The sequence below is a fragment of the Chrysochloris asiatica genome, unplaced genomic scaffold (assembly GCF_000296735.1).
Source record: "Chrysochloris asiatica unplaced genomic scaffold, ChrAsi1.0 scaffold00004, whole genome shotgun sequence".
NCBI classification, from domain to species: Eukaryota; Metazoa; Chordata; class Mammalia; order Afrosoricida; family Chrysochloridae; genus Chrysochloris; species Chrysochloris asiatica.
This window is the reverse complement of record NW_006408522.1, coordinates 999300-1016542: the sequence shown is the minus strand read 5'-3', so window position 1 is coordinate 1016542 and position 17243 is coordinate 999300. Positions and strand designations below refer to the sequence as shown.

The 17243-nt window shown below is 40.6% G+C and overlaps 1 protein-coding gene across 2 annotated transcripts in view; it reads right to left on the bottom strand.

Annotated features, from left to right (window-relative positions):
- The window catches only part of AAGAB (alpha- and gamma-adaptin binding protein), a 68277-nt gene that overhangs the window by 43426 nt on the left and 7608 nt on the right, over positions 1-17243 (bottom strand). For both annotated transcript variants that reach the window (XM_006831506.1, XM_006831507.1), the window contains exons 2-3: positions 636-826; positions 438-534 (exon numbers count right to left, since the gene is read on the bottom strand). In XM_006831506.1, the coding sequence (XP_006831569.1) occupies positions 438-534; positions 636-826 (288 nt within the window). The remainder of the gene's footprint in view (positions 1-437; positions 535-635; positions 827-17243) is intronic.

Below are 17243 nucleotides of genomic sequence, written 5' to 3'. Positions count from 1 at the left end.
GGCATCATTGATGGACTCAAGTGTGGCAGCGGTGGTGAGGTTGGCCCAGGATTGGACATTGTTTCATTCTGCTGTGCATGGGGTTGCTATGAGTCGGTTCCGATTCCATGGCACCTGACAACAACAACAACCTCTGCAATACTCTCTGCAAATATCACTGTATTTCCTTTAATATCAGTGTTATTTGAAAGGCATTTGAAAACAAAGTAAATTCTTTCTCAACCCTAAAATGCCCATTCTTTCAAAGAAATAAACAAACAAAGAAGCAAATATTGCAGGATTCCAAAGAAAAGTAGCTAAAATAGTTTCACAAAATAATATAGTTTAGCACATGCTACATGCTACATACTTTCCCACAGTACGGAAACAAATGTGCTCTGCTTACCAAAGAGTAGTAACTGTAGGTAGCAACCACTATCACATCTAAAGGACCTTACCGTTTTCACACACTCTCTCGCAGACCAAGAGCATCACCTCTGGTAACCAGGCTTCTGCCAGGGGAAGCCACGAGGAGACACTATCAAGACCCGATTTCTAGAGAGAGAAAAAACAAACGTACAGAGAAAGAGAGTAAGAGAACACACAGAAAAATCCAGAAGAAGCGTTATTCAAGGTTCCATGAAAAACAGTCTTACTTGGGAGCTGTCAAAGTAAACCACAAATGCTTGGACAGACTCTGCAACCTCTGGAGTGACGAGAAATTTGTTTGGCACCACACACAGATTGATGTCCGCAGAATAGTATTTATTATCAATGGTCCAGGGATAAAATCTAACAGCATCATTGGAAGTCACTTCTGCAATAAGATCCTCTGTTCCCAGGATATCTACATAAATGACACAACATGACCATGAAAAGAACAAAACCAGTATACATTTGGTCAATTTTCTCAGTGGGATACTAGATGAATTTGGTATGTTTGTGTCCACCCCTTACATAAGGACTTCAAAGTGTCTTGTATATATGAGGCTATCTGATTGCTTGATTATGAAAGTGATATGATATAATTTAAGTCATTGGCTTTTTGCTTTAAAGACAAAATAACATTGTGACTGGATTATACAGTAGGAGAGAATGAAATAGTTATCCAACCAATGTCCAGAAAAGAGCAAGTGAAAGAGGAAGACTCTAAAGGAAGAGAGGATCAAGGCTGAACCATTAATAAGACAGAGACACTACATACATTCCTTAGGCCAAATGCTGAGGCATTAATTCAACTAAGGCTAAAGGAACAGATGCTGATAAATGACCCCACTTCCACTTGCATTCAACACTGCTCACATTCTTAAAAGCCAACACACATTCTTGTTTGACAAAGACTTCCACAGGCAAATGTTAAATGTGTAATTGCCAAGCAAATTAAATGTTTTGGTACATAACTAAATCTTCTTTCAGGAACCTGCATGCAGCTTGGTAGTAAAAGCCCTAACAGTAAAAGCCTAGTCAATAAGGAACAAATAAATACAGATACAGTTAGGGAACCATCAAAGCATTTTACTTCCACAATGTCATACAAATTTGAGAGAGCTGGAAGACACATGAAGAATTGTTCTAACTCAAGCTCCCACTCTCACATCTAAGCCCACAACCTTTACTTTAGACAGATGTGGAAAATGAGCTTAGAGAAGAGAAATGGCATGCCTCTAATTGAGTTATCTTGGAAGACTATACTGATAATGGCCTTTGCAACACATACTAACATGAACTTTTAAAATATTTCTCAACCTCTCAATTCACAGGACACTGGAAACAAGAAGTTAAATTTTATATTCCAGAACTAAGATTGTTGAAGTTGTTGTTAAGTGCTGTCGAGTCAGTTCCAACTCATAGCGACCCTATGTAGGGCTTCTGAGGAGCAGCTGGGGGTCTGAATCACAACCTTGCATTTCAAATCAAATTTGCGGTCTAGTGCTTATCCACACCAGGACTCCAGAGCTAAGATTAGACATTTGGAAACATAGTTTTCGCTCAACATAAAGTATGGGGAAATGATTCCGTTCAGAAGATTGTTAGGAACGATGTGTAATAACACAGAAAATGTGTTGGTGGTACACACTTCACACATGTACTCATCAATAAAGTTTTACATGTGGTTACTAGGCATTAGTCTTCTGAACAATGAAAAGCATTTTTGTTTTTTTCTTCTCCAGGAAAAAAAATACCAAATTTAAAATAAAGCTCCTGATTGATACAAGATGCATTGTGAAACTGTCTTTTTAAACATTTTCCCCCCACAACCAGAATCGTTACTATTATGAACAAGGTCTCTGCACCAACATTGGAAAAAGTGTGTTTGTACTGTCTCTTTAAGAAATCAGCCCTTCTTTCTGCTCTAACTTCTACCTGACGACGTAATCTTTTATTTAGTGTCAATCAATGCCACAGCAAGCAGCTGCAACATCCATCCTGGAGCATTATGACAAGTTCAGTGGGGAATAAGCCTGAGGAACAGATGAGTTATTAAAATCAACGATTCTGTTTTCATGTAAATGTCTCAGAGAAAGGACATTCCTAAATCCAAGTCTACACTGAATTCAGAGCTAATTTTCCCAACTTCAAGCAGGTGGCACCGCAAAAGTGTCTATAAGAGCTGAATACTGCACAGCTGACACACATACCTCAACATACCTGCAAAAACACACATGGGGAATGGCAAAGTTAAGCAGCAGAGCACCAACAAGTGGGCACAGAGATCGTTTTAAATGGTGGGAAGAGTCACCATATGGAATCAGTCTGTCCTCACTCATGGGTAATTTTTTTTTTTTTTAAATAATGAATTCACTTTATTTTTTAAAAGGAAGAAAATACAAGGAGCACGGGATTTGTACTCTGGCCAGCCCCACCCACAATCAGCTCTTAATTACTTCCTAAACTACTTGTATCATTAAGAGCTGGAATCAAATTTCGGTTATGCTTTTTTTTTCAAATCAGGTTCTTGAACTAGCATGAAAACATCACATCAAATAAAATGTCATATACCTCCTCCTTACAATTTAGTTCCTCGGAAACCCTATACACGGTTGCTTTGAGTCGGAATCCATTCGATAGCACTTAACAACAACAACAAATTACAATTTGCACTGGACCGCAAGGTAAGTTTGAACCGCAAGATCGGAGGTTCAAACCTACTAGCAGCTCCTCAGAAGTGCTACACAAGGTCACTATGAGTCAGAAACAACTCAATGGCACTCAACAACGAGGGCAGTTTAGAACATTTAGATCCATTAAGAACGAGCGGCTCCTCTTATTAAATGTTGAGGATACAAGAGAGCAATTCAGTGCTTGTTACAATTCTCTTCAAATTTCTTTTTGATTTTAAAATGATTTTAAATTCAAATTTTAACAAGTAGAAAGGAGCTATTTGTTTCTCTTTTTTCTAACCAGATGGGGACTGGAATCAATAAGTTGGGAGGTGTAGTTCATATTTCACCCGTTTTAGTAGCTACATTTCATTGTTTTCTTAATGTCTGTGCTGCCTAAAACAAGTTGATAGCTCAATTTACTTACCAGATTTTTTAATTTAACATGTTATGTCTAATCAGCTACTTTGTGGCTACATATGGACTTTATTATCACATCTGTGCCATACTAAAGCTAGGGATTGGCAGTGAAAACTCTCATTCTAATTCTTATCATCAATATCAGAATGGAGAGTTTAATTTAACAAATGTAAATGTCTACACTAAGTATAGTGTAGACTCATCTTCTCAATTTGGCTTCAAATGTTTTAACAACAAACTTATTCTTTTGCAAATTAAAAAAATAATCACCCAAACAGGAAGAACATTATGCTTGGTAAACTAGAGGGTAAGAGGACTTAGTGGTCAGGAAGAGCTTATAGGAACCAGAGACTGGCCCTCAACCACCCTTATAAGTCTGGAAAAGAACTCACCTCCATGGCCCAATTTTCAGCCAAGTAGTATATAAGATATATATTGTTGTTTTGTTAAGCGCCTTCAAGTCGGTTCCAACCCAAGGGTTTCCAAGGAGAAGCTGGTGAGCTTGAAACACCGACCTTGCAGTTCAAACAACTATGCAGTATGATACATTAGCGCACAGCGCCACACCAGGACTCCAAGATAAATATAGTAAGATATATACACAGCGGTTACGAATTGGGCTGCTAACCTCAAGGTCAGCAGTTCGAAACGACCAGCTGTTCCGCGGGAGAAAGATGAGGCTTTCTGCTCCCATAAAGATTTACAGCCTTGGAAACCCTGTACAGGGTCGCTATGAGTCAGAACCGACTCAACGGCACATAACAACAACACACAACCATGGAATAGTCAACCATTCAAAATCAAAAGGGCCACATTTACCTAAGGACAAGTTAAGAAGTGATGCTTCGGAAGGCAGGCGGAATGGAAATGGGGCCCACAGGAAAGAAGTGGGTAACTGTTGCTGCATGTTCACTGAGATGAAACAAAGTATAGGATTTGTTGAATGCAAAACTGCTGATTTTCTCTGTAAACCTTCACTCAATTCACAATAAAAAGTTAAAAAAAAAAAAAAAAAGTAGAGGGTCAGTGACAAAGAGGAAGACTTTCAACCAGATACAACAATGGGCTCAAACATAGATTACAACTGTGAGGATGGTGCAGGGGCAGGCGGTGTCTCCTTCTGTTGTACCTAGGGTCACTAGGAGTCAGGATCGATTTGACGGCACTGGACAATAAACTGAGTGGTGATGTGATCAACCCTGATACGCACAAATAAAATCAAGAGCAGCTCCATCTCCATCTGGTGGACATCGACCAGCCTCATCCACATTGTTGGCAGCCACTTGGTGGAGCTATAATACATCGTTTTTGGACAAGACAAACACCGGGTGATTAATTGCCAGGTCTGCTACTGCAATTTTAATTTCACAGTTTAAAACAGCTAAGTGGGTAGTGCTTTCTGATGAGAAATTAAATCTTAACCCAGTTCAGGGAGCAAGTATAAACCTTTCCCCCAGTTTGAGAATCAAGTATAAACCTCTTCCCGTTTGAGGAGAAGCCATTGTACACAGTGACTTAGTCTCCATCAACTATTTACTTTCTCACTTTCTTGGTGAGTTTATTTCTCTTATGAGCCCGCATGCCAAGTAACTGAAGAGTCCAAGAGACTTGGAGAAAGCTGAATGCCAAGACATTTCAGTTCGGTAACCATACATCTCATCTCCCTCTCGCTCCTGCCCACTTCTGTACTGCTCCCAATCAATCCTAAAGTGCCATTCCTCAGAGAAAGCATAAATGAGGGAAGCAATCATATGACAGCAAGGCAGCTAGCTTTCTGTGGTTCGTCATCAATAAACGGGAATACTCTGTTTAGCATGAATTAGGAAACAGACTGAAGTTCCATGGTGAATTCACAAAACACCGTAAATACCCATTTTCATGAATGCATACATGTTGTTAAGTGCTGTCAGTGGGTTCTGACTCATAGCGACCCTGCAGGGGGCTTCCAAGGTGAGAGTTTGCCAACCTTGCAGTTCAAACCGACCTGATGGTCAAGTGCTTTTCCTATAGCACTACACCAGGACTCCACACTCACATACATAAACACACACTCACATATTTATACATACATATATATGTATAAGGAGCTCTGGTAGCGTAGTGGTTACCCATCAGGCTGCTAATCTCACTGTCAGCTGTTCTGCGGGAGAAAGATGAGGCTTTCTGCTCCCGTAAAGATTTACAGCCTCGGACACCCTGTACAGGGTCGCTATGAGTCGGAACCGACTCCACAGCGCATAACAACAACATATATGTATATATATATACGTGCATATATGTACAGATGGTGTGGTGCTGTGGTTAATTCACTGGACTTAAAGTCACCTTGAACCACAAGGCCGGCGGTTCAAGCTCACCAGCCGCTCCTCAGAAACAGGGTCGCTATGTGTTGGAACCGATTCAACAGCACTAAACAATAATACATATACACATACACACATTCACATTACCCTCACCCTTCACTCATCCATCCAAAAAAATAAAAAAGCACACTGACACTGTTTTTGGTTATAAGCATCTCCTTCAGTAGTATAATTAAGGACACTTAACACCAGTGAACTCAGCATACACTTAATTAATGACATTCTTTGGGAAGAGAAGTTGCCTAGAAGTTAAATCACATTTTCTACACACTGAATGAAGAGACAGCTGTCACCTTAAGTCAAAAGATGATACTTCCAGAAACCAGAACTCTTATGAGAATGCAAATGGGTTTTGTTTTTCTCATAGAACGGAAACTAGCCTTTATAACAGGCATCGCTTCCCATCTCAGACGTGAGTATCTTTCATGGTATTCACTCTGCTGGAAACCCCAAGTTCCTCTCCTCTCCCTGTGTGGCACCAGTATTAATCACGTGTAACAGAAACAGCACAGATCTGGGGGTCACACAGACCTGCATGTGGATGCTGGCTCTCTGTGACCCTATTAACCTCTCTCTCATTTCCCTTACCTGCAAGTGGGGACAGAGTGCTCATCGAATGGGACCTTGAAGAATACATTAAACAATGGTTAAGACAAAAAGCACAGAGTCGGCCCTCAGTAAATGTTTCCTTTCCCTCAGCCCGGTTTTTTGCACATTAAGAGAGTACTTGTACCAGGAGGTCAGGTTAGAGACGCATGGAGAAATGTCAGTGAGAACATCACAATCAGCAAACAGTCACCTCTTTTAACTGCTCAGGACCCAAGGTGGTTAGCATTCAACTACTAACCTAAAAGTTGACGGTACAAACCCATCTAACAGAACCATGGAAGAAAGAGCTGGCAGTCTGCTTCAGTGAAGATGACAGCCAAGAGAGCCCCGTGGAGCACTTCTATCCCACAGCACCTGGGATCACCATGAATTGGAAGCAACGGAGGTTTTTTGTTTTTGATTTTTTTTTTTTTTTAATTGTTCTAGGCCATCCTTTCCACTTCTAACCAATCCCCCAAAATATATGCCTTTTAAATTTTTCTTTTCCATTGTTAAGGCATATACTGAGACGAAGAGAAAGCAATTAGGAAAAGTATAGTTAACAAAGTCCGACGTCAGTTGAAGAGGAAAGTGGCCATTATGAAAGCAAAGCATTGAGTAAAATGTGATTTGGGAAAAAACACAAACCCCAGAGTTTTCATTAGCCGGCAAGGAAAGGCAGAGAGAGACCTTTAAAAAGCATAATGGGTCCACACAGTTACAACTAGTTAGCATTTCACAGCCACAGTTTCAGGAGAACGCATGCAGGTGGGTGCTCCTCTGCCAAATATTCTTGTCGCTTGTTAACTACCAGATTAGTCTCCAGGACTCAGTAAGGTTGCAATGTAAAGGACCTTTGTAGGTACACGGCATTTAAGGGTTAAAACGATGCCATGCCAGAGCTGGGACTTGACAAAGACAAATGTTGACAAATTCATATAGTGATTCTGGGAGTCGTACAGTGATTCCTGGAGTAACCCTAACCCAGCCTCTAGGTGCAAGGTATTTGTTTCAGCTTACAGGGCAGATCTATGGCTGCAGCAATATCAAGTTGCCCAAGGAAGAATAGCTGGATTGAGTTAAAGCAACACACGACTGCTGTAACAAGGATGCTGGTTTACTTACAACACTTAATTACCTGTCCCTCACACACTCCTTCTCTTAGGTCACACTTTAAACTCGCATTTCCACATGCTCTTGGGCTTTTTATACCAGAGTGGAAAGCTTTTAAAAGTTGAAGCAGAGGAAATCTATCCCAGTCCGCCGCCTCCTCCTCCAGTTTACTTTCTCTCAGTAGCCATCTGGAGTGGCTCACCACAACTTAGTCTTAAAATAATTGGGGGGAGAGTGGGGAGCTGCAGAGTTGCTGCCTGCCCTTAGCAGACCTCACAAGGCGATGAAAGACAAATACACAGGCAGAACATAAAGATACGGGAGGAAACATGGAAAAATGCTTTATGAGGGTCACATAGGAACTACTCTCTTCTGAGTTCTAGGAGCTCAATGTGAACCTCAGCAGCACAGATGACAGGTAATTTCTATCCCCTGGCCGCTGAGAGAGCATCCTTGAATTGTATTACTAAAAAAAAAAAAAAAAAAAAATCACATTTCTAAGTACATATCGAAAGTAATGGTTCTCCATTGGGAGGCGATTTTATCCTTCAGATTTGTTAAAATTTGGAGACATGTTTAGCTGTCACAAGTGGGGAAGTGACAGTGGCATTTAGTGGACAGGAGGCTGCAAACCACCCTACAATACACAGGACAGTCCTATACGCTAAGAGTCCTCTGGCCCCAAATGTTAACAGTGACATGGTTGAGAAACTTCTGATCTAAAGCAAAAGAACTGAGTTGAATTAATTTGGCTGGTTTTAGAATCCTGGTGTGGCACTATAGGATAAGCACTGGGGGCTAACCCAATAGCCACTCCTCAGAAACCCTATTCAGGGTTGCTATGAGTGGAAACAGATTCAACAGCACTTAACAACAACAACATTCATGAAAAGGAGCCCTTCTGGTTAAGCACTCTACTACGAACCAAAAGATCAGTGGTTCAAACCCACCAGCCGCTCCAGGGGAGAAAGATGTGGCAGCCTGCACCCAGGATTTACAACCTTAGAAGCCCTGTAAGACAGAATCAACTGAAGGGCAATGCCTTTTTTTTTTTTTTTTTAAATAGGCATTCAAGAAACAAAATAAAAGTTCTAGAATGCACACGCTGATAAAATATATCTCAAGCTCTTCTTTGATTATTTCAACTGCAAAAACACAAAAACAAAACCACTTGACAATTCATCTCAGATGCTTTAAAAATCACTGACAAGTGAATGGTAGTTTCTGGAAGAAATAATGCATGAGACCAAACAGGGCAATCATGAGATGAAAATAATGTTTCACATTCAAATGGTATTTTTTCATAAACAAATCAACAACTGAGTTATAAAACCTCCCAAGAATATTAATATCTACTCGAGATGACATTATCTGCAGCAGTTGTTCATTTATTCTGGAAAAAAGCAAACAAATCCAAGATGAATTCTCAAAAAAGAGTACATTTAATGAACAACATTTATAGCGTTTTGTAGCCCCTGAAGGTAGTGTGGGTTTGGTGCTGGGCTGCTAACTGCAAGGTTGACAGTTCAAACCCACCTGGTGCTCCTTGGAAGAAAGATGAGACTGTCTACTCCCATAAAGATTACAGCCTCTGAAACCATATACAGGGTTGCTATGAGTCAGTCTTGACCCTATATCCACTGCAAAGTTCCATAAAACTAACGGCTCCAGTACCCCAGTATTCAAAAAACCCTTTAGAGGGTAAAAGAACCATTGGGTAATATATATATACTCAAAGGATCATGGGATAAGAAAAGCACTAACAAACTGGATGTCATCAAAACTTTAAACGTTTACACTTTAAAAGACACCATCAAGAAAATTGTGGCAAGCCAAAGAATGAGAAAAAAAATTGCAAATCATATATCCGATAAGAGATTTGTATCTGAAATTTATAAAGAACTCTTAAAATTCAATAAGACAAACCACCCAACTTAAAAATGAGCAAAAGATTTGAACGGACACTTCACCAAAGTAGCTACATGAATGGTCACTGGGAATGGGAGTGACTGCAGATGGACATGGACACAAAGTTCTCATCTGGGGAGATGGAAATGTTCCAAAGTCCTATTGTGGTCATGAGAGCCCAACTCTGTATATGGTGAAATTAACTGAACAGTACCCGCAAAGCAGGTAAGTTTTACGGCATATAAATTATGTCTCAATGTGGTCATTAGGTGCCATTCCGACGCCTCTGTGTGATCCTTGGGTTAACAGAAGGAAACACTGCCCAGTCCTGTGCCATTCTCACAGGCACCGTGGCACCCCATCTCAGTGGGGGTCTTTCTTTATTTTGCTGACTCTGTATCAAGCATGATGTCCTTGTCCAGGGACTGGTCCCTACTAACATGTCCAAAGTACATGCAATGAAGGCTCACCATCCTTGCTTCTAAGAAGCATTCTGGTTGTAGTTCTTCCAAGATAGATTTGTTTGTTCTTCTGGCTACCGCTGCTATATGCCTTTAAGTAGGTTCTGACTCACAGCGACCCTGTGTAGGGTTTCCATGGCTGTAAATCTTCCGAAACAGAAAGCCTTATCTTTCTCCTGCAGAGTGGCCGGTGGAATCAAACTGCTGACATTGTGGGTAGCAGCCCAACACGGAACCCATTATGCTACCAGTGGGTTGGTGGTAGTGGTGGTTATGTGCCATGGAGTCAGTTCCAACTCATAGTACCCTGTACAGGGTTTCCAAGGCTGTAAATCTTTACAGGAGCAGAAGTCCATGGTATATTCAATATTCTTCACCAACACTATCAATTCAAATGCATTAATTCATCCTTGGACTTCCTTATTCATTGCCCAGCTTAACATGCATAAGAAGTGGTTGAAAATACCATGACTTGGGTCAGGCTCACCTTAGTCCTCAAAGTGATAGTTTGTTTTCTAATACTTTAAAAACGTCTTTTGCAGTATATTTGACCAATGCAATGCATTCTCAAAAAAGCTGTTAAAAGTCATGGAAGCTGGAAGATGACCCCCTTAAGTTATTGATTGACGAGATAGGTGACTGAGGCCCAAACCACGGCGATCCTGTGTCAGACTTCTGGTCAAACAGAAGCAGGCTGCCAGGCCCTTCTTCCGCCTCGCCTCTGGATAGGTTCAAACTACCAACCTTTCAGCTAGCCAACTGTACTACCTAAGGCCTCCTACTTAGAACAATGGACACAAATTAAGATGCTAGGGAATAAGAAGTTAAGTGGGGAGGTGACAGAACTCAGTGCTAAATCCAAAATCTTTTTCTTCACAAACATCTTGAACCACCCTGGTAGAATGCAGATAGAAACGGCAACTTTCGTCTGTCAGTACCACCATGCAAACTTTGTTTATTACTAAAAGACCATTTTCCTGTTCTGAGCATACTAATTTTGACCCAAGCACAACAATATTTTTTCTCACCTTTGTGTAGAACCAAACTTCAGGTCTGTGTGGAAAATTACACCCCAAATAAGTTATTTGTTATAGCTAAAACTATAAAATCATAAAGGCTCTTTTAAGATTTCCCAACTGTCCTCATCTGCCTAAACCTACGTCAATCTTACTTCCTAGGTAAGTAATGATTCGAGATGTTTGTGGTATCTTATGTGCACTGTGTGCCAACATAAATTCAATATTATATCCAGATTACAGTTCCTGCCAGGCAAATTTACAACAATGTCCTTCAATCTTTTGTTAAAAAAAAAAAAAGTTTTGTGTTAAGAGTTCATTATTTATTGAATGTCATTACTTGTTGAGGATTTTTACAGAGCAAAATGTAGCAAGCTGTTCAAACAAATAACCACTGAATACTCTCAAGATGTTTCTACCTTTTGCTTCACAAAAACAAGTTAGATGGCCCAGAAATAAAGGTCTATGTCTAAACCCACTCAGCAGTCTTCCAGAATGATACAGTACTCTCCACATCATAAAATGTTTTATGTAATTTAGTCTAATGTATAATACTGCTCTACTGGTATTTCTCTGCCAACACTACACCTCCCCAAAAGAATGCCATTTATTGGAAAAACAACTATCTCATAACTACTTCTCTCATCAATAATATGAAAAGATTACTCAATTTTCACACAAAAAGTCAAATTCTCTATTATACAAGTTAAGGAGCAAATCGGGCACCATTAGAAGTGATTTAGGGAGCGGGTGCCTCCGCAGGATTAGCACTGGACTGTGAAACACAAAGTCGACGGTTTGAGACCACCAGCCACTCAGCAGGAGAAAGACGAGGCTTTCTGCTTCCACAAAGATTTACAGCCTCAGAAACTCATTGAGTTGGAACCAACTTGATGGCACTTAAAAACAATGAAGATGATTTCACTCATTACTGATCTCACTTCATCTATTAAGGCTCCAATTATCATGAAAGTAAAGCACAAACATATTTGGAGAACTCTAAAAGTTCTCAAATTAGCAGTAAAATCTCCTACTGTAATTTCTACTATCCTTACACCTCCATTTGAATACACATAGTTCTAAATAGTTTTACATAATTCACAGGGACAGAACTAGAATGGAATCTAGGCTCTCCACGATTTCACAAAAACCTTGTGAAATCACAAATGCTTTGAGTTTCAATCCTCTCTCTCTCTTACACACACAAACACACACCCCCTGGAACATAACAAAGACCTATGCAAATCATCTTATGTTTACAAAGAATATGAACTTGTATTTATTTAAGCTTTCTTTCCACTTGAGGTTGATAATTCAACATTCCTTTTCTAGTGAACATAAAATCTTATAACCCCTTTAAGTGTTTACTGAAAACTAAGAAAAATATCAATGGCTCAATGGTCCAGGGATAAAATCTCACAGCATCATTGGAAGTCATTTCTGCAAATAAACTTAGTTCTGTACCTCACTACCAGCTAAAATCACTGCTTTAGCTACCGAATCATTTTGTGTCAATTGCAGGCCCTTGTGGTAAATCTTTCACCCTTTGAAGAAAATAAAGACTTGGAAATACACAATCCAGTCAAGGCAGTCTTTCCTCCTACCACAACAATGCAAGCAACTCTGCCTAAGTAAAAATTATTAGATATGCCCACAGTAAATACACCAAAAGGCTCCACTCAGAATGCCACAAGCAGCTATTTATTGTTGTTGTTAATTGCCATGAAGTCGGGATCCATCTCATAGTGACCCTGTACAGGGTTTCCAAGGAGCAGCTGGTGAATTAGAACTGCAGGCCTTAACGGCCCACACCAACGTTATAGTTTACAGCATTAACCAGCCACGCCACACCAGAAGTCCAAGCAGCTATAGAAGAATGCAAATTAGAAGACCCATACTCTCATTCCTATTCTGTTGCTAAGCTATGCTGGCTAGGCTGCATTACAGTCTTACCTTTGAAATGGGAGTGGCCGGGGTTCCATGGTAGATTCCGTTTCCAGCCAGTGGAGGCTTGACTGTAATTTGCTATGATGCTGAACACGTTTCAGCAGAGTTTCCAGGTCAGGAAACCTGTCCGGTGATCTACTTCCCAAACAACCCAGTCAATGCATGTTACTGGGGCTGTGAAGAGTCTGGGGCTGACTCAACTGCAGTTACTAGCAGCCACCTTTGAAAGAAGAAGGTTCTCCTTGATAAAATACTTACAAACATGGGTCTGAAGGATGACTGGCTTTGCATAATTCCCTAAAGTTCACTCAAAAAACCAAAAATCCCAAACGCAATGCCTTTGAGTCAATTCTGACTTCCAGTGACCCTTTAGAACAGTTCAGGCTTACTGTGACCCTATAGGACAGCTATGACTCCTAGTGACCCTATAGGACAACTCTGGCTCATTGTGACCCTATAGGACAACTCTGGCTCATCATAACCCTATAGAAGAGCTCTGATTCTCCATGACCCTACAGGACAGAGAAGCATTGCCCACAGGGTTTCCAAGGCTGAAATCTTTATGGAAGCAGATTGCAACATCCTTCCCCCACAAAGTGGGTGATGGGTTCAAACCACAGACCTTTCAGTTAATATCCAAGTGCTTAACCACTTGCAGCCTAAGGCTCCTTAAGCCTAGTTTACCCATCATAATTGTGCTAGCTAATTCTAGTTTTAGAAAACCAGCTACCAGAGATTGTTTAGGGGTACACACATTTGAATTCTAAACAAAATACGGTAAATGGTCTACTCCACAAATGCAGTCTCTACTGCAATTTTAAATTAAGACTCAATACTCTTGGTGGTTGGTGGTTATGTGTCGTGGAGTTGATTCTAACTCCTGTATAGGCTGAAGCTCTTTACAGAAGCAGAAAGTCTCATCTTTCTCCCAGAATGCCTGGTGGATGGTGGACACAAACTGCTGACCTTGCGGTTAGCAGCCAAACTTGTATCATTACCAGGGTTCCATTAAGACTCTTGGTATATTTTAATTTTCAAAAGATAAACAGTGTATAATAAAATTCATAAAGTCACATCCCGTGAAGAGCCTTTATGAATGTAACATAAACTAAAATAATTAACATTCTACCATGGAATTCTAGACCAAGAAGAGATGTTACATCTGAAACCACATTTAACTTTTATCATTTGATGTGTTTTTTAACTCCACTTCTTGCAAAGTTAAAAGGTTGGAAGTTAAAAATTAGCAGGAAGGTCTAATAAGAACACCCACACTTGCAGATAACACCCACTTATCCTGGCTTCAGTGAATGGATGATCAGAGCTCAACCAGAAGTACAAAGAAGAGGAAGAAAAAAAAAAGTATTCTCAGACAATTTGATGAACTTGACCTACACCTATGGAAGCAAGTAGCTCAAAAGAGGGAACAAGTCCTTATAGCAAGAATCATTCCCACCCCCTCCACACACAGAGTAGACAGGGATGGGCAACTTGGACATTGGCTACTCAAAATGGGGGGTGGGGGGCTACAAAGGCAAGAAGTGACTGGCTTACAAGCTTTCAAGAGGGAACCTAGATCCAGAGGGCCTGGAGGAAGGTAGAATCTCCAGTGAGTAGTATTCAATCTGACTAGGCGGGGCTGATGCAATGAAATGCAGACGGGGCTCTTGTGATACAATAGTGAATAATTGTTATCAGGACTGATTGTGAGGGTTGGAAATGTAAAGGTAGACGTTTTATAGCAAGGAGACGAGTGATTAACTTTTCAGTCTAGGAGCAGAGGTCCCTAGGACCATCAAGGGAGAAGAGCAGAGAGCGGGACCCTACCCAGAGAAGCAGTGATGCCTGAAATGGAGGCAGAGATGATGACGTGAAGCGATGAGCAGCTGGAGACTTCAGATCTAGAGAGGGAGAGCGACTGTGTGCTGAAGACCTGGGGGGTACGGGGGAAGGATTGCAGGGTATACCCTTTGGTTGGTTGATGATGCAAGGAGGGGATTGTAATCATGGCAATGAGACGATATACAATAGAATGAATGTAAAACTAATGTTCTCCCATGTAAACTATCACATAATTCACAATAAAACATTTAAGGAAAAAAAAAAATTAGCAGGAAGGTCTAACAGAGATACTGTCTCTTAGTTCACTCATTTGCAAAATAACAACACGGATGCTGTGGACTGTCAGGTACTCAGGATGATGTTTTTGAAAAGAGGTCCTCTGAACAGCGATTTCCTCCCCGCTCCTCATTCAAAAAGAAGATATTAACCATGCTGAAAGGGAAATGTGAACATATTTCCAAACCTTCTGATAGGAGTCAATCTTCTGGCCAATTTCTTTCACCATTGCCACTACTTCAAGTTCTGATTGCTAAGGAACTGTAAAGCTTTCCATTCACATACAGACACATCCTGGATTTGAAGGGTAACTCCAGTGGCTACCTGCTAAAGCGCCTTGGCAAGTCACCTAGTATTTCCAAGCCATAATTTCCTCATCTGCAGAACAGAGATAACCCACCTCCTTTAAAGGGATGGTGGTGGTGTGGTGGTGTGCCAGGGAGTTGGTTCCCACTCATACCGATCCTGCATTACGGTTACCAAGGCTGTAAATCTTTACGGGTGCAGAAAACCTCATCTTTCTGGAGGCAGAGATGAGGACATGGAGAAATAAAGCACCTGAGGACTCTAGATTCATGGTAAGAAAAAGGCTGTGTGCTGGTGGCCAGGAGACAGGCTTGCAGACTGTGCCCTTTGGTTGTTTAAATGATTATATATTCCTGAGTGGTTGTTGTGTACATCCAAAAAAACAGAGGGAATAGAAGCAAATACTGTTGAATGATGATGCATGGAGGGGACTGTAATCATTGCAATGAAATGAAATATAATAGGATGAGCATAAACCTGATGTTCTCCCATGTAAATTCACAACAAAAACTTAAAAAAAAAAAAAAAAAAAAAACCTCACAGAATACCCAACCGAGCAGGCTCTGGGGATGGTCCCAGAACTCTGAACCACATATAAAGGAATATTTAGAAGGTTGGAAGGCTTACAGCTGGGGGAAATTGTGGCAGAAGCAAGAAATCCATTGCTTTCTAGTTTGGGTTGCTCAGCTGCTCCAAGAGCCACCATCTTGGGTGAGACCAAGCGGGGGAAGGATCGGAGCAGCCAGACGCCTGGCAGAACTGCGGAGATAAAGGTGTGGACATTCTTTTCTTTTGGTATCTGTTCATTGGTCCCTTGCTGTCTGAGCACCTCCACTCTAGCGACTATAAGGGTGCCTGAGTTAGTGGGCACCCCAGCCCCACCCTTGGAGTGTTCTACTACGCATGCACACAGATCTCCTCAAATTTAAAGAGACAGTTTCCAATTAAAACCAAACGGCCACAGCTGGCCCTGAACTGTTTATAACTAGAAAAAAGGCCTGAAAGGGGATTGTGGAGTGGGACAAGCAGACAAAAAAGGAAATAGGCCAAAAATCAAATCCTAAATTACGTCAAAACAACCAACAGTGGCATCTTGACATTTCTCAAGAAGAAGAGTAAAAAGGGAAGCCCATTTCCTGATCACATCTACCTGGAGGCAATCAGAAAGCATAAAAAAAAATCCCAAAATACATACCTATCTAAGTATTAAGGCCACAGATAACCCCTGAATATGTCCAAACAACAGAAGCAGATGACCATATCTGCACATGTCCAAAAACGAGATACAGTGACTGAGGCAAATGAGCTGCAAGTAGATCTACATTCCATACTGGAAGATGGGCAGGGTTTGGAAATGCCAGAGAAGGAACTGAGAAAAATGATTATAAAATGTATCAAAACACTATACAATGGAGTTGAGAAAAATAAGGAAGAAGTCAGGAAAGTGCTAGAGGAACCATCAAATAAGATAGATACAGCACTGGAGACAATTTGAAATGTACAGAAAGAGGTCCAAATGATTAATAATATAATATCAGAAATGGACAATACACTGAAAGGGTAAAAGAATAGAACTGAAGAGATAGAAGCCACAACTAGTGAGCTAGAAGATAAATCTCTCAACAATACTAAGATAGAAGAACAAACACAAAAAAGATTTAAAAAATCTGAAGAAGGCCTAAGATTCATGTTGGATAACATGAAGAGGAATAACGTAAGAATTACTGGCATTCCAGAACAGGAACAATCTTGACACAAGTCCACTGAGGAGACAGTTGAAGAGCTTCTGGAAGAAAATTTTCCTAACATCATGAAAAGTGAAAAGATACACCTTCAAGAAGCTCAATGAACCCCAGGATGGATAGACCCTAAGAGACAATCACCAAGACATATAATAATCAAGCTCTCCAAAATCAAAGATAA